The sequence below is a fragment of the Beta vulgaris genome, chromosome 8, assembly GCF_026745355.1.
Source record: "Beta vulgaris subsp. vulgaris cultivar EL10 chromosome 8, EL10.2, whole genome shotgun sequence".
In the NCBI taxonomy this organism is placed as follows: Eukaryota; Viridiplantae; Streptophyta; class Magnoliopsida; order Caryophyllales; family Amaranthaceae; genus Beta; species Beta vulgaris.
The window spans coordinates 21,898,003-21,920,435 of NC_079209.1; the positions used below are offsets into that span (position 1 = coordinate 21,898,003).

General features: G+C 36.8%; 1 protein-coding gene across 1 annotated transcript; it reads right to left on the reverse strand.

Moving 5' to 3' along the window:
* Window positions 1-20,851: 20,851 nt before the first annotated feature.
* Window positions 20,852-22,375, reverse strand: LOC104883666 (uncharacterized). Its single transcript, XM_010668214.1, has 3 exons — window positions 21,235-22,375; window positions 20,992-21,119; window positions 20,852-20,926 (listed from the first exon to the last, which is right to left on the reverse strand). Exons 1-3 carry the CDS (start codon window positions 22,373-22,375, stop codon window positions 20,852-20,854), a joined length of 1,344 nt encoding a protein of 447 aa, XP_010666516.1.
* Between the last annotated feature and the right edge of the window lie 58 nt (window positions 22,376-22,433).

Genomic DNA, 22,433 nt, shown 5'->3' on the forward strand with positions numbered 1-22,433 from the left:
TACAATCAAGGAGAATTACCATTGTAAACCTTTAGTTGAGTAATAGAGTATTTAAGCACAAAAAAGCCATAAAGAAAGATATGGCATTATTGATACAAAAAGCATACAAAAGAGAGAGTTATTCCTTATTCTGATTTACATTCTACATTTGTACTTAGATCAAAACTTAAGATGTAACGATTGTTGTTCATCTGGAACGACAATCCCTGATAGTAGATTGGTGGAACCATCTCCACCCGCGGTTTTTACCCACCTTCATTGGGGTTTTCCGCGTCATCATCTCTGTGTGTTCATCCCTTGAATCCCCTTTGCATTCATTCCTTGCATCATAACATTCAATATCTGGTTTAATCGTCTCTAACTTTAATTCTGTCGTAAGAGACAAATTTTAGCATAAACAAGTAGCATTTTTAAATCTTCGTGGTTGCATAATCATATAGACCACCAAAAACGAGAAAAAGCCACATTCTTGGATGATGTGAGCATCTCTCAAGAAACATGGAAATAGTTACAAAGATGTTAAGTTTTGTGAACAATACAATTACGGTTGTGGAATTAGTGATAATACTACTTTTGATTATCAGTTTTATTTTTTATTTCGTATTATTTAATATTGTTCATCATTAATTGAGTGGACTTAATCATCTTTGAATTGACGTAAGCTTAGATTGTTATTAGTTTCATTTTTATTTTCTTGTTATTTCTACTTATGTAAGTTGTATACTCCCTCCGTTTTTTTTTTAGATGTAACATATTGACTTGGGCACTATTCATCCAATACACTTTGACTACTAATTGTTATTTATACATAAGAAAAAATATAGTCATGTGGGATCCTGTTTGATTCGTTACGGACTCACGGTATACACTTTTCAAATATATATTTTTTATAATTTTTACTTTTATACAATTGGAGATATTATCGGTCAAAGTTGTGCCTCGACAAATGTGAAAAGTCCAATGTTACATCGAAAAAAAACGGAGGGAGTAGTATATATTCTCAATCTAATATAATTTTCGGATTCCTTCCAATATCTTGATTGGTTGTTTTTTTTTGTTTTTATACTAGTTCTTATAATACAATGTAATAATGTACATATCCGTCCAAGATCCAAATAGGTGTAATATGACCTAATTACTTCAGAAGTAGGAAAAGTAAGTCCCTATACTAGCTAAAAAAAAAAAAATATTACAATTATAAAAGAGCGGAAGAAGTATACATTATTTTAATTTTTGTTTAGTCATTAATATATACATAGTTTATTATATGTAAGGTTTCTTGCATATATATATATATAAAATTTAACAGCTAAAATGCCTTTTTACAAAAATATATAACGATCGAGGATTTTGGAGAAAGAAATAGCAAGGTTAACCTACCGTGCATGCATGTATTAGTGTTGTATGATAAAACTCTTGTCTTGCTTATCAAGTTAAATCCAATTAGAGTGTTAATAGAAATAAAATAAAAGTAATTACATTCCTAAACCGTGTAAGAGTAGAACTAGTTCTTAGTTCTTAGACATCAAGCTTCTCTCGATCTCTTTTTCTATATATACACACCCTCTCTCTTGAGTCTTGCCTTATTCTTCCAGCTTGAAACCTCAAAAACTTGTGAAATCAATCTTTAACTTGATAGAAAAACTTGTAGAGAACTTCAACCTAGCAACAACAACGTAACATGACGAAGATCGACAATCCCTTTCTAGCGTATTGCGATATAGGAAAAACTTACGGCGACTTCGGTAAAGAAACCATAACCATAACCATCCATGCTTATGATGTACGCATAGACGCAGACTCTGAGTCGAAGGTGAGGACGTTCGTCGAAAGCGCTAGAGGATTCTTTCCCGACATCCGAGAGGGGAAGGAGGAATACCGGGCGGTGGTTTCACGTACATGGAATAAGATAGAAGGGTGGCTAGAAGATATGAAGGTTGATCCACATTGTCAGGGTTATGTTATTGATAACATTCTTAAGTGTTCTTCTTACCAACGCTTTGATGGTTGGTGTCTTTCTTTGTTAGTTAACCTCCAAATCTTTGATGGAAGACTAGGAATTCCTAAGCTAAAATCAGACTAGTAGACGTAGTAGCATTCTTAAGTCTAGCTTCGTGGTTACTTACTTGCATAATCATTAAGGGTTATGCTATATGCAGCCCTTAGGGTTGCATATAAGATATAAATACACTACTTAAAATGGAACTAAGTTGTGAATTTATGGAAAAATTTTGCATCAACCGATGTAATAAATAATCAATTAATGCAACTTATTTCCATTTTAAGTTTCTTATACACAGCCCTTAGGGCTGCATATAGCTTTTCCCATTAATCATATAGAACTCCAAAAACGAGAAAAGCCACATTCTTGGATGATGTGAGTATCTCTCAAGAAAGAAACATGGAAATAGTTATAAACATGTTAAGTTTTGTGAACACTACAATTACGACTGTGGAATTAGTGATAATAGTACTTTTGATCATCAGTTTTATTTTTTTTATTTCGTATTATTTAATATTGTTCATCATTAATTGAGTGGATTTAATCATCTTTGAATTGTAATAAGCTTAGATTGTTATTACTTTCATTTTTATTTTCTTATTATTTCTACTTATGTAAGGTGTATAGTATATATGCTCAATCCAATATAATTTTCGGATTCCTTCCAATATCTTGATTGGTTGTTTTTTTTTGTTTTTATACTAGTTCTTATAATGCAATGTAATAATGTACATATCCGTCCAAGAGCCAAATAGGTGTAATATGACCTAATTACTTCACAAGTAGGAAAAGTAAGTCCCTATACTAGCTAAAATATAAAGTTCAAAGTAGATATTAAAAGAGGAAGTTCTATATATATATATATATATATATATATATATATATATATATATTATATATATATATATATATATATATATATGATACCTTTATATTATTGGCTTTTTTCCAACAGTACCATTAGAATAAGTTTTTGGATTTTATGTAGTAGTGTAGTACCTCTTTCTTAATGAGATTTATATGTGTTACCATTTTAGATTATCATACTAGCTCCAACAATACTTCAACTATCTGTTAGACCGCTAGCCACCTTCCAATAATCCCCACCACCACTATCATCACCTAGCACACCTGCAATATCCCCTTTAAGCATCGATTTAGTTCATCAATCATTATCAATTAAATTTTCTGAAAGTAGTAATGTTGATCAATGGATTGCAAAGAAGGGGCCTATAGATCACGTAAAGCGTAAGTTTAGTTTATTTTTGTTTGACCGATAATATACTTGTTATCAAATGTTGGTCATGTAAAGTTTCTTATTGCACATATCATGAAAATTTTAAGAAACAAAAAAATATAGAAATTTTACTATAATTTTTATCTGATATAGTTGGTTTTTATTTAATATAACCAGTTTTTGTATGATAAATCAATTTTTTTGGGATAATGCACGATTTGAGTTCAACAATTAAATTAATATAAACCTAGTCCACCCAAGACTTTCTTATTTTTCTCATATTTAGGATGACAAGGTTTGTCCACAAACATGTAATCTTTTGACAAGGTTTTTGAAATGTTAGAGGGTGTAAAAGACCTCTAGTTATGGAAGAACTAAAAGACTTTTATATACTTAATAAAACTGGGATCTTAATGTTATGTGAAAACAAAGTACATTCTCCTCCCTCTGAGTGCTGCTCTAGGCATTGTGGTTTCAAATGACTATTCTCCATCCTTAGGCAGAGCTGGTGGCATGTGGTTGTTTTGGATGGAAAATTATTGTAATCCTTCAACTTATCTATTTTTTTTTTTGATCCATTACTTATCTATTATTAAGAAAGCTAGTAGATTCATAGCTCGTAATGTTACTATATTATCTTCTAATATTAGCTTTGTATTATATTTCTATATACCCCTCCTAACTACATTCATAAGTATGCTTTTTGGGAAGAGATTATGAAATTTGCAAAGTCGTTACAAAGTCCTTTTATGCTATTAGGTGATTTTAATGAACGAAGTTCACAAATTGATAAATGGGGGTGCCGAGTTTAGGTTCTCAAAATTAAACATCACAAATGATTTGTTTTCTACTATTAAATATCTTGAAGTCCCTTTTGATGGTCAACGTTATACTTGGTGTAAAAACCAAGTGGTTCCAATAATATTTATGAGAGGTTAGACAAGGGTGTGTTTAGTATGAATTGCTTAAATATATTTTCAAATGTTAAAATTCATCACCATATTTTTTCCTCTTCATAACATTGTCCTCACTCATTAAATTTGATGGAGCACTAAGAGTAAAACAACTCCTCCATTTAAATTTGATAAATTGTGGACAACTGGAAAAGATTTTGACATTCTAGTGAAAAAAGACTTGGTGTACTCAGTTTCAAGAATCTTATATATATGTATTGTTTAACAAGCAAAAGTAAGCTCTTAAAATAAAAAAGTAAAGATATGGGCAACTACGAGATTCAGTAATATTTTCAAGCAACTACGAGAAGTTGAATATAAACTTAAAAATATTCAAGAAGAACTTCTTATTAATCAGGAATGTTCGCACTTAATTGCATCTCAGACAAAATTTTTATGAAGCAAGTGAAGATGTTAGAGTTTCTAGACTCATATTGGAAGATTAAAGCCAAATCCAATCATTTAAAATTAGCAGATGCTCATATATACTACATTTTACCATGGATATGCTTCAATAAGAAATATAGAAACTTGATTAAGTCTAAACAAGATCCTCAGAATACTACTATCATGCATCTGTAATTGATTTGAAAAATGTATCACTACTGAAGCTTTTATTCAACGATTCACTTCCAATCCTAATTGCTCGTTTGAAGTACAGACGAATTTTGTATTACTAGATACTAGTATTTTAGATGAAGATAATACACTTCTAATTTTTCTCGAGAAGTTACGTTAGAAGAAGTTAATACTGCATTTTTTCTTATTACCGAATGGCTATTGTCCTTTCTTTAATAAAAAAACTAGTGTGTGACCCCGGCGGTGCTCCAGGTGTTACTGTTAGCATTTTGGTATGGTTTAACTCTTGTGTTTATTGTTTATAGAAATCATGTTATTTCCTTTTTTATCATTATTTGTAATGCCATGTATTTTGTAAGTTGCACTATGCATTGGATAATCTTAACCAAAATTTTGTGTTGCTGCTCCTCGCATGATTTTTCTAGTTGGTAGTTTGTTTCAAATGTCGTTTGGCAAATAAGTTCAGTTGTATCACTCCTTGTGTTGTGCTTGACCCTAAGCGCAAATTGTTTTTCAATACAAATTAAATTTGCAGTCGGTCTATATATCACCTTCTCGTTGCTAATTTTCCTACAATGTATTTTCTATGTCAGTAATTTTAAAGTGTCACCTGGGTGTGAGGGATTACTGAGATATTCCCTAATTATTCATTATTACCTTTTCTGCAATATCACAACTTGTTCGCTAGGCTCTCAATAATTCTTTCAGCTTCCTTATCAAAAAATGCGAGTGGAACACATGCACTCCGGTCATCAATGCCAACTGTTAGAATATACTTGTAGTTGTACGAGAAGGTGAACATAGTAATTTATAAGTCATGAGATTGGAGAAGAGCCAAGTCAAGCAAGCTATGTCAAACTTCACATAGAATATTAGATCAATAACTATTGTATAAGAACAACAAGTGAGGAAATCGAAAGTGAAGAGATGAAATACATATCACCAAATGGGAAAATCTAAGTTTAATTAATTAAACTGTTACATCTGTGATAGACGAAATTTATAAATACTTTATGTTTGATAGGAATCTGACGAAGAAACTTGGAACTTGAATTAAATATGGCTTCTAAAGTTAATTATTAGTTGAATCAGTGGTGGATCCAGGAATTGAACCACGTGGGTTCGAATTTGTTCAAACATAGAGCCAAAACTAGCCGTACTTGCATGTGAAGCGTGCGGCGAAATTTTAATATTAATAATTATATTCAAAGGCGCTAAAGACACTTATACTGGTTGATTGTATTCTGAGTCGACATTATTTTTCAATTTTAATCTTTCAATGAGATGAAAAAATATGTATTTGCAACTATTAATTTAAAATTAAGTATTAAAAAGGACATAATCTCACTGCATATATTAATCTTCATAATCAACCAATGAATTACAACTCTTTTTGTTTTAACTCATATTGATAATTTTTGATAAGTTATCTTGAGGTAAACAAGTCTAATAAACTCTTAAAACTCACTCGTGAAACGAAGAAAAAAATTAGCACTATAAATCAACAAAAAATGAAATCTAAAATAAAAACAATTAAGAATTCAACAACAATAAAGTCTTTGTAATATAGTTTGGCAAATAAATAAATGTTATTGATAATTGATTGCTTAAGCAAGGAAATTGGAAGAAAGGTGAAATTAGACGAGATTCATTTTCTATCTGTACTAATATATTAAAAGGTGTTCTTAACCAAGGAACGACGCCACGTGGCGCTTTTCACTTAGATTGTTTTACTATATCCATATACAACAATATACATGATTTGATCCCCTAACTTTCAGTTTAATACTAAAGTCTTAAAGCCTACAAACTAGTTAATGTATTAGTACTGGGTGAATGGGAAACATTTCTAATGAAAGAAAGCTAGAGGATTAGAAGATATTGGGAAAATAGAACCAAGAAAGTAATAAAAAACAAAGAGATAAAAAGAAAGGAAAAAAACATGCTTTTGCTGGGATTTGATCCCGCGACCAAGCATATATATGCTTCACGGCTTCACGTGGACATCATCACCACTGAACCATACTACATATATATAGTGGATATTATTCAGCGCTTAAAGATATAACCAATTTTTTCTTTTCAGTAAAATGCAGTTTTTCCCACGGATCCACATGGGTTCAGTTGAACCCACTGAACCCACGCTGGATCCGCCCCTGAGTTGAATCCATTGCCAAATTTACAACTCCTTGTCGTACAACAAAAATTCAAAATACGAAAAGAAATGCTTCTAATTATATGCCTCGTCGGAATTCAAGTGGAAGAAATGTGTGGATGGTGTACTCATAAAAATTCCTCACCGAAATTTGTATAGGACATTGATTGTGTGACCCTAAGGGTTGTCAACCCTCTTATTATTGAATTTTCATTGGTTGGGAATACATCATAACATTATTTTTATATCTCTTCTCTCCTCATTTACTACATACATATTAATATTTTATTCTAATGTGTAAGAGGGTTGGCAACCCTAAGGGTTACTCAAACATTTTCCATTTGTATATTACAGCTTCTTTTTAGGCACTCGTGCAAACGTAGACGCTGCAGACGTGGACGGTGCAGTGGATGGAGAGAGGAAGTGAAGAGGAGGTGTGGTAGGACTTGGGAGCTAGGCTTTAGGGGGTGAACACACTAAACCATTGAAAATTAGAATTAAATGCTTAAAAGACTATAGAGAGTTAGATTAATATTTGGAGGTAAATTTAATGGGAATATAATATGTTCTTCATTCTTTTAATTTAAATTGCAATAGTTGAACTTTTACTTTCGCCCATATATAACCTCAAACAATTAATATATTTAATTTCAGTTTATAGTAAATATTATAGAAAAAGGTTAATATTTGAAACTAATCCAACAACATTATAAATTATAACATTTGCTTTTTAGAAGTTAATATTAGCAAAAATAAAAAACGATGGTCAAAGTTAGATTATAAATAGTGTAAAAATCAAAATGTTGCGATTACAAAAGAGCGGAGGAAGTATAGTTAATGTTCTATTTTTGTTTAGTCAATCTACATATATTGCATATTGTCAGTAATCCTATTTTTTATGAGCACACGAAAATTATTGAATCTAATCATGTATATCAAGTTGACCAAACAAATGAAAAAAAAGGATGTGTTTTTTACCAATAATCGGAACCCTTAGTTGATAAAGGGTTGCGATTTTTACCAAAAAGCACATCTCTTATTAGTTAAGGAATGTTATCAATAACCGCAACCCTTCAAAATTGTTAAGGGTTGTTATGCCAAGGGCAACGGTCGAAAAACGCAACCCCTAAGTCACTTTTGGCCGCAATCCTTGGCCCTTTTTCCTATAGTGATTTATAATGAGAAAGTATGGCAACTCAAATACAGTACTTTGGTACCAGCACTATTTTTGTGCCAAATTTCAGTTTAGTATCAAGGTTATATTTTGGTACCAAATAACTCTATATTGGTACGACTTTGACTTAATATTGGTACCAAATTTTTGTGAGATGTCATTTTGACATCTCACTATAAAACGCCTATAACACTTCATTTGTAATTGCTAATATTCAAAATTACTTATGAACTATACTTTCTTGTATTTATCATGTAGTTCAACTTATTAATGAATAAATTACTTGCACTTTTGTCCACAAATTAACGTATGTTCAGTCTGCGAATGCAGGAAGGTATGCCTCTTAGAGATCATCTTGATCAATTAAATACAACTTTATTAGAATTGCGTAATATTGATGTGAAGGTGGAGGATGAGGATGCCGCTTTAATTCTGCTTGTTTCTTTACCTATATCGTATGAAAATTTTGTGCAATCATTCATTGTTGGTAAAGATTCTGTGTCCCTAGAAGAAGTTAGATCATCTTTGCATACTAGGGAATTGCGCCATAAGGCATCTGGTAGTAGTACAGAAAGTCTTCTGTCTGTATGTAAGCGCTGTTAGTGCCATAGTAGTGTGGTAAAGGACATGGTAAAAAGAATTTTAAGAAATCTGGAAATTCTAAAGGGGTCCTAAACCTAATGATATCTGTAACTACTGTAAGGAAAAGGGGCATTGGAAGAAGGAATTCCTAAAAAGAAGCATCAGGAGAACAAATCTGGGTCTGGTTCTGTTCTGCTGCTGTTGCAGCAGAAAATTCGAATTCTGAGGATGACCTTGCTCTAGTGGCAAATGAGAAAACATATAGTGATGTGTGGGTTCTTGATTCTGGAGCGTCATATCATATGAGTCCTCATAGGGAGTGGTTTACTACTTATGAGCAGGTAGATGGGGGAAATATTTCGATGGCTAACAGTGCAGTCTGTAAGATAGTTGGAATAGGCTCTATCAAGATCCGGACTCATGATGATATTATTTATACTTTGAAAAATGTTAAGCATGTTCCACAGATGACCAACAATCTGATTTCACTTAGTCTACTAGACAGTAAGGGTTTCAGTTTCAGAGGAGTGGTGGAATTGTGTATGTTGCAAGGGTTCAAAGGAGGTTTTGAAGGGGTCAAGCGTGGTACTTTGTATGTTCTGCAGGGTTCTACTATCTCAGGTTCAGCTTCTTATGCATCGTCTGAGGTTCAGAAGGAGGATATGACCAAGCTATGGCACATGAGACTTGGTCATATGAGTGAGAGAGGAATGCAAATCCTCTCCAAGGCAGATCTTCTGTGTGGCCATAAGGTCACAAACCTGGAGTTTTGTGAGCATTGTGTTTTTGGAAATTACATCGTAGCAAGTTTCCTAAGGGCATTCATAGAACAAAAGGTACTCTGGATTATATCCACTCTGATTGTTGGGGTCCTTCACGCGTGGAGTCTTTAAGAGGTCACAGGTATTTTGTTTCTTTCATAGATGATTATTCAAGAATGACTTGGTTGATTATCATGAAGTCAAAAGGTGAAGCTTTCAAGAATTTTAAGCAGTGGAAGGCATTAGTGGAAAATCAAACTGGGAAGAAGATCAAAAGGCTACGAACTGATAATGGTCTGGAATTTTGTTTGTCTGAGTTCAATGAGTTCTGAAAATTGAAGGGATTGCTAGGCATCACACTGTCAGAATACACCACAGCAGAATGGTGTAGCAGAAAGGATGAATCAGACACTTCTGGAGAGAGCTCGGTGCATGCTCTCTAATGCTGGTATGATAGAAGTTCTGGGAGAAGCTGTCAATACAGCATGTTATTTGATAAATCGTGGACCTCATTCTGGGATCAATCTCAAAACACCATATGAGATGTGGTCAGGTAAGCCTGCAGATTACTCAGATTTGCGAGTTTTTGGTTGTAATGTCTACTATCATGTGAATGAAGGAAAACTAGAACCAAGGGCTAAAAGGGAGTGTTTGTGGGTTATGGGATGGAGTTAAGGGTTATAGAATCTGGTCTCCGTCTGAAAAAGGGTTATACTTAGTAGAAATGTAGTCTTTGATGAAAATTCTATGTTTAATCCTATGTGATGTCCATTAAGTGTCAGATAGTAGTAGTGTTGATAAACAGGTGGAGCAGCAAGCACTCATGATGAGAGTGATGATCAACACATTGGTTCTGAAGAACCATCATCTTCGACGCCTAGTGAGGAGGCGCCTAGCCTGGCACGGGAACGTCCTATAAGGACAAATTTTGGTAAACCTCCAAATAGATATGGGTTTGAAGATATGGTAGCTTATGCACTGCAGGTTGCTGAAGAGGTGGATGTCTATGAGCCATCAACCTATAGGGAGGCAGTTACATGTACGGAGTCTACCCATTGGCTTGCTGCAATGGGGGAAGAGATGGAGTCACTTCATAAGAACGAGACTTGGGAGCTTGTGTCTAAGCCTTCAGGGAGAAAAATTGTTACTTGTAAATGGGTTTTCAAGAAAAAGGAGGGGATGACATCTGAAGAAGGGGTCAAGTATAAGGCTCGACTGGTTGCAAGAGGGTTCACACAAAGGGAGGGTGTAGACTATAATGAGATTTTTTCGCCTGTAGTCAGACATACTTCCATCAGGGTGCTACTAGCGATAGTTGCACATCAGGATTTTGAGCTTGAGCAGCTAGATGTAAAAACAGCTTTCTTACATGGAGAGTTGGAGGAGGAAATATATATGGCTCAACCAGATGGGTTTCAGGTTCCAGGAAAAGAAAACAGTGTTTGCAAGTTGAAGAAGTCCTTATATGGGCTAAAGCAGTCTCCAAGGCAATGGTACAAGAAGTTTGATAGCTATATGATGAAGCTAGGCTACAACAGGAGCTCATATGATTGTTGTGTGTATCATAACAAGCTGACAGATGGGTCTTTCATCTACTTAGTGCTATATGTGGATGATATGTTGATAGCTGCCAGGAACAAGTCAGATGTTCAGAAATTGAAGGAACTTCTCAGTGCTGAATTTGAAATGAAGGATTTGGGTGCAGCAAGGAAGATTTTGGGGATGGAAATTTATAGGGATAGGACTCAGAAGAAACTTTTCTTGTCACAGAAAGGTTATATTGAGAAGATATTGTCAAGGTTTGGCATGTCAACAGCAAAACCTATAGATACTCCAAGTGCTTCGAATAGTCATTTGTCTGTGGCTTTTGCACCTAAGTCGGCTGAGGAGAAGGAGTACATGAGTCGGGTTCCGTATGCTAGTGCAGTAGGGAGTCTGATGTATGCTATGGTTTGCACTAGGCCGGATCTTGCACATGCAGTCAGTGTGGTTAGTAGGTTCATGGGTGATCCTGGTAAGGAGCATTGGCAGGCAGTCAAGAGGATTTTCGGTACCTTAGAGGTACGTCAGATATTGGTCTCATTTATGGAGGTGATATGGCTTGCTTAGTTGCAGGATATTCTGATTCTGATTATGCTGGAGATGTAGATGGTAGAAGGTCTATGACTGGATATGTGTTTACTCTTGGTGGTTCTGTGGTGAGTTGGAAAGCAACTTTACAACCTACTGTAACTTTGTCTACTACTGAGGCAGAGTACATGGCCTTGACAGAAGCAGCTAAGGAGGGGATCTGGTTAAAGGGGTTAATCAGTGATTTGGGTCTACATCATGATCAAGCAACTGTGTTCTGTGACAGTTTAAGTGCAATATGTCTAGCAAAGGATCAAGTCCATCATGAGAGGACTAAACATATTGATGTCAGATATCATTTTCTGAGGAGTGAGACAAGGATTAAGGTGAAGAAGTAGGAACTGCTGATAATCCTGCTGATATGTTCACCAAGCCGGTTCCGCAGAGTAAGTTCCAACATTGCTTGGACTTACTTAATATTCGTGATTTTAGTTGCCCTCTTGGGGCAATTCTGGAGTCCTTAGGGACTAATCTGGTCTGGTTGTCTTTTGGGACAAATCTGGTGTTTGGGAGATTCTGGGCGTTGTGATCAAGCATCTGGTTTTCTGGTGATTATGAGAGAATTCAAGTCAAGGTGGAGATTTGTAAGAATATGCCTTGAATTGTGGTGCTCAAGAAGTGTTCGACGAAATGCACGAGAGACGCAAAACTGCGTCTCGCCCGGGCGGTCGGGCGAACCTCGCCCGGTCGGGCGCGGGAGCAATCTGGGGAAACGTTTGTTTCGCCCGGTCGGGCGCGCAAACGTATCTGGGAGAAATGGGGACCGTCCGGTCGGGCGGATTTCGCCCGGGCGCCGGGCGGATCGGGAAATAACGCGGAAAACGCGTTTTGAGCGGTTTTGTATAAATAGGTTATTTTAACCTATCTTTTACACTACGAAAAACACTCTGTTCTCTCTGTAATCTGGTTTCTTCTCATAATAAAATATTCTCTATCTCTCTGCCGTGGACGTAGCCAATTTGGTGAACCACGTAATTCTGGTGTCTGATTTTATTGTTTTTTGCATTCATTATTTGTTCTTCCTCACATCCGTTATAACAATACACACCCTCTCTCTTGAGTCTTGCCTTATTCTTCCAGCTTGAAACCTCAAAAACTTGTGAAATCAATCTTTAACCTAATAGAAAAACTTGTAGAGAACTTCAACCTAGCAACAACAACATGACGAAGATCGACAATCCCTTTCTAGCGTATTGCGATATAGGAAAAACTTACGGCGACTTCGGTAAAGAAACCATAACCATAACCATCCATGCTTATGATGTACGCATAGACGCAGACTCTGAGTCGAAGGTGAGGACGTTCGTCGAAAGCGCTAGAGGGTTCTTTCCCGACATCCGAGAGGGGAAGGAGGAATACCGGGCGGTGGTTTCACGTACATGGAATAAGATAGAAGGGTGGCTAGAAGATATGAAGGTTGATCCACATTGTCAGGGTTATGTTATTGATAACATTCTTAAGTGTTCTTCTTACCAACGCTTTGATGGTTGGTGTCTTTCTTTGTTAGTTGACCTCCAAATCTTTGATGGAAGACTAGGAATTCCTAAGCTATAGTAGTAATATGTATATATGGGAGTATTGTTGAGTTGACCTAATTATTTCACAAGTAGAAAAAGTAAGTCAAGATATTAAGATCGACCTAGATTAAGAAAATGTATGTGATGTTGTCATGTGGATCGAAGGGCCATAATGTACATTATTTTGTTTTTGTTGGTATATGCAAGGAATGTAGAAAGGTTCAGAATTGAGCTTGGAAAAGATGAGGAACATGATTTCCTTTGGATTTTCTCGATTAAAACATGAAGATAAAGTAAATTTAGGATCTTTTGCTCACCGATGTTGCTGCTTCCTTAGTTTATGCTGTAGAAACCAAAGATACTTACATTTTTGTCACTATATTGGTAAGTATGCCTTATTGTTTATTGATGATTGTTGTGTGGTTGAAATTATGTTTTTTGTAAACAGAAATAGAGGACTCTTGATGTCTAGATTTGATTCTTTAAATAGGAAGGCAACCTATATGCTTAAAATTTAGCAGTTATAACTGTATCTTGCAGTTACTTATGTTTAATTTTTGACAGGCTCATCTTAGTAGTTATTTTTTATTTTCCTTTCTATGTTATGCTTTCGCCTCGTATTTTATTGATATGGCTTGCTAATAGGTTTGAGCTGTAAGTTCTATTGACTATCAATCTAGAAATAATAGCAAACAATAATAGAATATCAAATAATAAAGCAGGAAAGAACACACCAGATCTTTTACGTGGAAACCCAAGAACTGGGAGAAAAACCACGAATCTGCACTAGGAATCGATGATTATTCAAGAAAGATTACAAAAAAGCACTCAAGAACTCCCTCTGTAGCTTTTTGTCTCTCTAATCTGTGAATAATGATGAATAATACAATAATCGTAATTAGGGCACCTATTTATACCCTCATTAAACAAAACCGGAAAAAAAACGCGTTCCCGATAGGTGCGGGCACACCATCCCTTGGTGCGGGCGCACCAGCCCTTGGTGCGGGCGCACCAGGCCTCAGGTGCGGGCGCACCTGAGTCTTCTGCCGTCAGCTTCGTCAGTTCTTCGTAAAACAGTCATAACTTTCTCGTTTCTCACCGGAATTGGACATATGACCTATCGTTGGAAAGCTCTCGGAACAAGATATCACCTCCACATTTGAATCACCTCAAAATCATTTATAGATTGAAAGATATGTGCATTCAAAGTCAGCCTATGTCCCAAATGACGTTTTCCTTCTACGCAACCTCATCTCCACACCCATACACCTCCATGAGCTTCATATCATGCCATATACCCAACAATCTCCCACTTGGAGATAGGTGTAAGTGAAGAAAACTTCATACCTTCATCATCCTCTCATTCATCATCCTACACACAACTCCCACTGCAAAAGCAATCTCTAGTCGTGTCCAAACCATGACATACCTAAAACATCCCATGACAACACATCTCCTCTACACCAAGGAAAATAACGTTGAAGTTTGCACCAACTCCAATACAAAAGACATCAAAATCTACACCGATTTTGATTCTTAATCACTAACCTCCAAATCATTGCACCATCACTCCATGAACCTACACACCCTCCTACCCCGGAGGTCGGATCACCTTAGAGACAAGCACAACCAAATGAAGATCCCTTCCTCTACAACTAAAGAAGATAATCACTTCCTCTCCAACCAAAGAAGCACATTGAAGTCTCATCAAACTTCAATAAAACCAATTACCACCTAAGCCAAAGAAGTTCTCATTGTTCGAAAACAAACTCACATTGCTCCCACTCGAACAATACACCCTTTGTTCCACTTAGGATTTCCGGCACATCATGCTTGTGTGCCGTCCTTCACCTTGTGCGCTTACCGGTCAATTTGCCACCGGGATACCGCTTCACCACGGTTCTCATCCCTTGGCCCACTATCGATAGTTTTCGACCGAACGACACCTTCCGTGAAGTTCTCACCCCAATCCCGGCCCCTTCATTGTGCTCCCTATGGTGTAAAGTGTTCCAGTCCTTGTCCCACGAGCTATGATCATAGCTCCCTTGACAATCTTCCAAGAACCACCATCAAACACAACCTTGTAACCCGATGTAGCAAGTTGGGCTACTGATATCAAGCTTTTCTTCAACCTTGGGATAAACTTGACATTCTTCAACTCCAACGAGCCACCATGAGTGAGTTTCACACTCACATCACCTTTCCCCATGACTTCCACTACCTTGCCATCCGCAAGGTAGACCTTTTCAAGTTTTCCGGTTTGAAATTCCGAAACAACTCCTTGCATGGTGAGGAATGATGAGAAGAACCTGAATCCAAGACCCATGATCCCGAGCACCCAACCAACTCTTCCTGATCATCCATGCTTACCATCAAAGCATCGGAATCGTACTCAGAAATCAAGTTAGTTGATGCATCTTCTTCATCATCACTTTCTTGAACCTTCTTCTTCCCTTTCCCATTCACTTTCTTAGGACAATCTCTCTTTAAATGTCCTTCATTACCACACCCCCAGCAAGTAACACTAGCCCTGCCTTTTGACTTACTCCGGTCCCCCTTTGACTCCGACTTTCCCTAAAGTTCCTCCCTTTTCCCCTCCCTCTACCTTCTGCACTGTATGCTCCAGATGATTCTCCACTCTCCTTCCTTCGAATGCTCTCACTCAAAATCAGATCACGGACAACATCATAAACCAATTTCTCTTTACAGAGGAATTACTAACAGCAGTTACAACTTTCCCAGCAGTATGAAGAGGACAACAAAATTAGGGCTTTCACTTCATCCTCAAAGACAATATTAACCGAAGATAACTGACTTATTAATGAATTAAATTCATTAATATGTTCAGCAGCAGAACTACCATTATTCATCTCTAAATCAAACAAACGACGCATCAGATATACCTTATTCATTGCTGAGGGCTTTTCATACATATCTGACAGTGCTTTGATCAATCCAACCGTTGTTTTGATATCCTTGACATTGAACGCCACAGTCCGAGCCAATGTCAAACGCACCACCGCTAGTGCCTGTCTGTCCAGTACTTTCCATTTAGCCTCCTCCATCTCAGCAGGCTTTTCAGACAAAGGTTGATACATATTTTTCTGATATAAGATGTCCTCTATTTGCATTTTCCAATATCCAAAATCTGTCCCATCAAACTTCTCAATTCTAATCTTTGAATCCTCCATTGTTAATTATTCTAGATCTAGACAATAATCAAACCTAGCTCTGATACCACTTGTAAGTTCTATTGACTATCAATCTAGAAATAATAGCAAACAATAATAGAATATCAAATAATAAAGCAGGAAAGAACACACCAGAACTTATACGTAGAAACCCAAGAACTGGGAGAAAAACCACGAATCTGCACTACGAATTGATGAATATTCAAGAAAGATTACAAAAAAGCACTCAAGAACTCCCTCTGTAGCTTTTTGTCTCTCTAATCTGTGAATAATGATGAATAATACAATAATCGTAATTAGGGCACCTATTTATACCCTCATTAAACAAAACCGGAAAAAAAACGCGTTCCCGATAGGTGCGGGCACACCATCCCTTGGTGCGGGCGCACCAGCCCTTGGTGCGGGCGCACCAGGCCTCAGGTGCGGGCGCACCTGAGTCTTCTGCCGTCAGCTTCGTCAATTCTTCGTAAAATAGTCATAACTTTCTCGTTTCTCACCGGAATTGGACATATGACCTATCGTTGGAAAGCTCTCGGAACAAGCTATCACCTCCAATTTGAATCATCTCAAAATCATTTATAGATTGAAAGATATGTGCATTCAAAGTCAGCCTATGTCCCAAATGACGTTTTCCTTCTACGCAACCTCATCTCCACACCCATACACCTCCATGATCTTCATATCATGCAATATACCCAACATGAGTTCCTTGATTAAGTAACTGAGATGTTACGACTATCTTCTACAAACATAGTGTTATCGTACTGCAGACATATACAGCTCTGTAATGTGTTAGAAGCTTTGTTAACCTTTCAAATGCCATAGGAAAGAAATCATAAATATTCATTTTGAAAGAGCAAATGTCTGAACCTCCCTAGACCCTGCCTTAGCTGGATAAATACTAGGTGGTTGCTGTTCCAAGTTGCAATTCTCTCTTTCTAGCTACATACTTCTTGTAAAACAACTTTTTGACAAATTATGCTTTCGTGGGACTAGTCATCTACTTCATTTTATGTTGTCATTATGTGCGTTTATTTCATTTTTGTACTCATGTTCCATGTGTCTAAATGATCAATTAGCTTGTGCTATTGTGATTGGCTCATATGCTTTGCGGCAGATCATCTTGAATTGTGGAGTTAAAGGAAATATGAGATGATTTACTTTTCTTTGCACTTGGGTGACTAGATATGCTTAGAATTACATTTTGTTCAGAAACGAAATTTTCTCGATGAGCATGGTGAAAGTCCAATCCTATCATGTCATTGATGTTTGGTGAACCTGCTGATACGATTAGATAGTCTTTAGTTGTGAAATTGTATCACTAAACTATTTTTCTAAAACTTCTATCACTAGCAAATTATGGTTTCCTACCAATTTGATAATGAAGAATCCCAACACATAAATATTTGCAGCAAGTATATTGTAGGTTAACAGAAATGGAGGCTGATTATTTAACGGCTCTCAACCCAAAAACAATTATGTATTCTCATATATATAATGCAAGCAGTGTCCTAGAAATCTAACCTAGGACACCTCACAATGTACACCTTTACAAAAGGACAAAAAAACGACAAATATCTCATTCTCTATACACTCAGTACATCGAGCTAATATCAAGTGAAATATCACAAAATAATAAGTAGAGGGTGCACAATATTCTACACCCCCCCCCCCTCCTTCAAGTTGGACTTGGGAAAGATGAACAAGTCCTAACTTGCAAGACAAGAATTGGCGCTGAGCTACTGATAAAGATTTAGTTAGCAAGTCTGCAAGTTGAAGAGTTGTTCTGACATAAGCAGTGCTGATAAACCCAGAAGCAATGTTCTCCCTGATGTACTAACAATCCAACTTTAGGTGTTTGGTCCTTTCATGAAATACTGCATTGTGTGCTATATATTGCGCGGCTTTGTTATCACAAAACAAAGTGATTGGTTGATCTTTAGGTAAGAAGAGATCTTCGAAAACTCCAGCTACCCAAACTAATTCACTGGTAGTCTGTGACATACTTCGAAGCTCAGCTTCACATGAAGACTTAGAAACCACCTTTTGCTTTTTGGTTTTCCAAGAAACCAAGGATGATCCAAGAAATACACAATACCCTGTGAGAGATCTCCCACTAAACATACAACTTCCCCAATCAGCATCACTGTAACCACATAATTGCTCTGCATTGCTGCTAGGATAAAACAACCCCAAATCTGTCGTACCTTTCAGGTACCTGATGATGTGAAGTGCTGCAAGCATGTGTGGCTTTCTAGGGTTACTTAGGTATTTGCTAAGTTGTTGAACATAGAATAAAAGATCATGTCTTGAAAGGTTGAGATACAGAAGCCTTCCCACCAGTCTTCTATAACACTCTGGATCATCCAATGCATCTCCTTCATCTTTGCATAATTTTATTCCCTTTAGAAAAGGGAATCCTACCGGAGAGCAGTGTTCCATGCCAGCATCCTTGATGATGTCAATTTAATCAAAGTACCTTTGACTCCTCCGCCAATTTCAATTCCAAGAAAATACCTCAACTTTCCTATATCCTTGATAGTAAAGGCCTTGTGTAAGTGAGCCTTCATTGCTGAAATTGTTGTTTCATCATCTCCACTCACTAGCAAATCATCTACATAAACTAGGATGATACAACACTTTCCTGCAGTATACTTGATAAATAAAGATTGATCTCTCTGGCACTGAGTAAATTCATGCCCTAACACGAAAGTCTTCAATTCCAAGTTCCATTGCTTGGAAGCTTGTTTAAGCCCATATAGGCTTTTTTGCAATTTACATACTTTGCCTTCACCTCCTTCCTTGTATCCATCTGGAATTTTCAAATAAAAATCTTCTTCTAGCTTTCCATGAAGGAAAGCATTGTTTATGTCTAATTGGTACATGTTCCAACCTCTCCATGTAGCCAATGCTATTAATATTCTCACTGTTGCAAATTTTGCTACAAGTGAGAATGTTGCCTTATAATCCTTTCCTTCAATCTGTTTATCACCCCTCACTACTAGCCTTGCTTTCAATCTCTCGACTTCTCCATTTGGCCTAAACTTCACTTTGTAAACCCACTTACTATCAATGACTTTCTCTCTCAATGGCAAGTTTGTTACAACCCAGGTTTCATTCTTCTCTATTGCTGTCAACTCTTCCTGCATTGCTTGTACCCAATAATCAGGATCAGTTACTGCTTCACTATAACAGGAAGGTTCATGAACAGTGAGAACTTTGCTAAGAGACACTAGATATTCAGGTGTGTAGTAATCCAAGTTGTCTAGGTCTGTATGCACAAGATTGCTTCTTGCTTGAAGATTCCCTACTGGATTAACTTTCTCATGCAAAGTAGGACTATCATAGTCCTGCAGCTTCAGAGGAACTCTCCTTTCTCTATCACTTTTCCTTGGACCCTCTTGGACAACATCAGGTTCAACATGAATATGAGTTGCCTGATCTTCTCCTGCAATCCCTACTTCCCTGGCTGCTCCTGTTTCCAATGATCCTAGATCATCCTCCATAATTTCATCAGTGTTTTCCTGCAAAATATGATTGTTAACAGAAACAGGTGTATGATCATCACCATCATTTTCTTGTCTATCCAGTGTTATGCTCACAGGATTTTGGGCAAACTCTAATGTTATTTGTTTAAAAGGAAATATAGTTTCCTTAAATACAACATATCTGGATACAAAAACCTTATTAGACTCCATATCATAAAGCCTATATGCTTTTTTACCACTAGGATATCCTACTAAGATACACCTTCTTCCTTTTGGAGCAAACTTGGCTCATCTTCTTATTGTGTTAGTTGCATAACACAAGCACCCTATGACCCTTAGGTGCTCATAACTAGGCTTCTTTTTCATGAGCCTCTCATAGGGCGTCTCCCACCCTATTACTGTTGAAGGAAGCAAGTTTATAATGTGTATGACAGCTAATACACATTCTCCCCAAAATTTGCCTGGAAAACCAGCATGTATCTTAATCGACCTTGCTGTGTCAATTAAGTGCATGTGCTTCCTCTCTACTCTTCCATTTTGTTGTGGCACCCCTGCCACACTCCTTTGATGTGTAAGCCCTCTCTGCCATTATAGTACTGCAATCTGACAGATTTTTTAGTCCCATTGTCACTTCTCACCACCTTTACAGTGGTTTTAAAGTGATTTTCTATGAGTACAAAGAACATTTTCAAAACATCCCTCACTTGCTCTTTATTAGAAAGTAAGTGTGTCCATGTCACCTTGGAGTGATCATCAACCATAGTCAAAAAATAATTTCCCCCTGTAATTGCTTGAGTCTTATATGGCCCCCACAGATCAACATGCAACATGTCAAAAATTTGGCTTGCAATAGAAGTACTAGGCTTAAAAGGAAGCTTGTGATGCTTTCCCAAACAACAAGTGTCACAAAAATACTCGATTAAATGTTTACAGTCACAAATAGCAATATGTTTCATTTTAAAAAGAGATGTATGTCCTGATCTTTCATGAATCAAGTTTAAGCTATTCTTAACTTTACAACTTAAAACATTTACTCTAAGTTTCTCATCATTCTTCTCTTCCTCAACTTCAAAGCTTATTTTTTAGCCATTTTCTTCCAGCTTATACAGACCTCCACATTGCCTTCCTCTTGCACATACCCTTCCACTAGAATGGTCCTGAAAGAGACACTCACTTCAGTGAATATTGCTTTCAAAGTTCCTGTCTACAACAACTTACTCACATATAGTAAGTTGTGCTTAAAATCAAGAACATAAAGAACATCCCTCAATATAATATTCCCATTCAGGTTAACGGTCCCAACTTCTTTCACACCTTTTATACTTCCATCAAGCATCCCAACAGTAATTCCTTGCTTAAATTTTCCAAGATCACTAAAAAGATCCTATGCCCCAGTATCTATGGTCCAAGATTTCTTATCAAAAACTTCGTAGTAAGAAATATGCATTGGAAGTGGATATTTTACCTGCAACATTGCTCATGTTCATGTTTGTACCTGAAGAAGTGGAAGGTTGTTGTTGCTTTACAATCTTCAAGACCTCTTGCACAACTGTGCTCACCATTCCAGCATCATCCCTTCCTCCTTCTCTTTGTAGAACTACATCTAAAGGTGTTTCTTGGGCTCCTTCACTTGTAGAATGACCTACATGTGCAACAAATTTGTTCCCAGGCTTGGTTTCAGGATTGGTTTTATACCACTCTGTATATCCAAGAATCTTGAAGCATTGATCCTTGGTGTGTCCCCTTATCTGACAATGCTCACATTTCTTCTTCATTATTTCCTCCTTGGTCTCTCTCTTGTAGTAGTTGTTTCCTTGACTAAGCTGGACTCCAATCTGCTTAGAATGAATGAAATTTTGCTTAGATGCTGCCAAGGCACTGCACTCCACTCCTACCTCTTGAGATCCAAAAATCTCCTTCTGCTTCTCAACCTGCATCACCATATGGTAAGCCTTGTTCACATTAGGTAATGGCTCCATACCTAATATGTTTTCTTTCATGTTGTCATACCCTCCATTGAGACCCATGAGAAAGTCTATGACTCTATTTTTAGCTTCTCTGTCTGTCAATTTCTTCATTATGTTGCAAGTGCACTTTCCTAGCCCACCACAAACACATTCAGGAAATCCTTCAACACTATTGAGCTCATCCCAATAGTTCTTAAGACTCGTAAAATACTCAGTTAAAGAGATATTGTTCTGTTGTAACCTATTCAATTCTTTCTTCAGCATGTATAGTTGTGCAGCATTAGACTGCCTATACCTTTCAGTGAGTTCATCCCAAAACTCTTTAGCAGAGTCAACAACCAGCATCTGCTCAGCTATTCTAGGAGTAACACTAGCAGATAGCCAGCATCTGATTAAGCAGTCATTCCTTACCCATTTATTATGATCAGAGGAAGAAGTTGAATGTTTTTTAAGGGTTCCATCAATGAATCCCAACTTATTTTTGGCTCCTAGGGCCATCCTTACGCTCTTGCTCCAGTTGTTATAGTTGGTTCCATTAAAAAGAATAGAACCCAGAGAAGCATTAGACTGGTATGAGCTTCCCATATAATAGGGCTCAGCATATGGAAGCATGGCTGATTTCTCACCCTTTTCTGCCATTGCAAGTTTTCTTCTTGACTACTCAAAGAAGAAAGAAAGATTCAAACTTTCTTAAGAA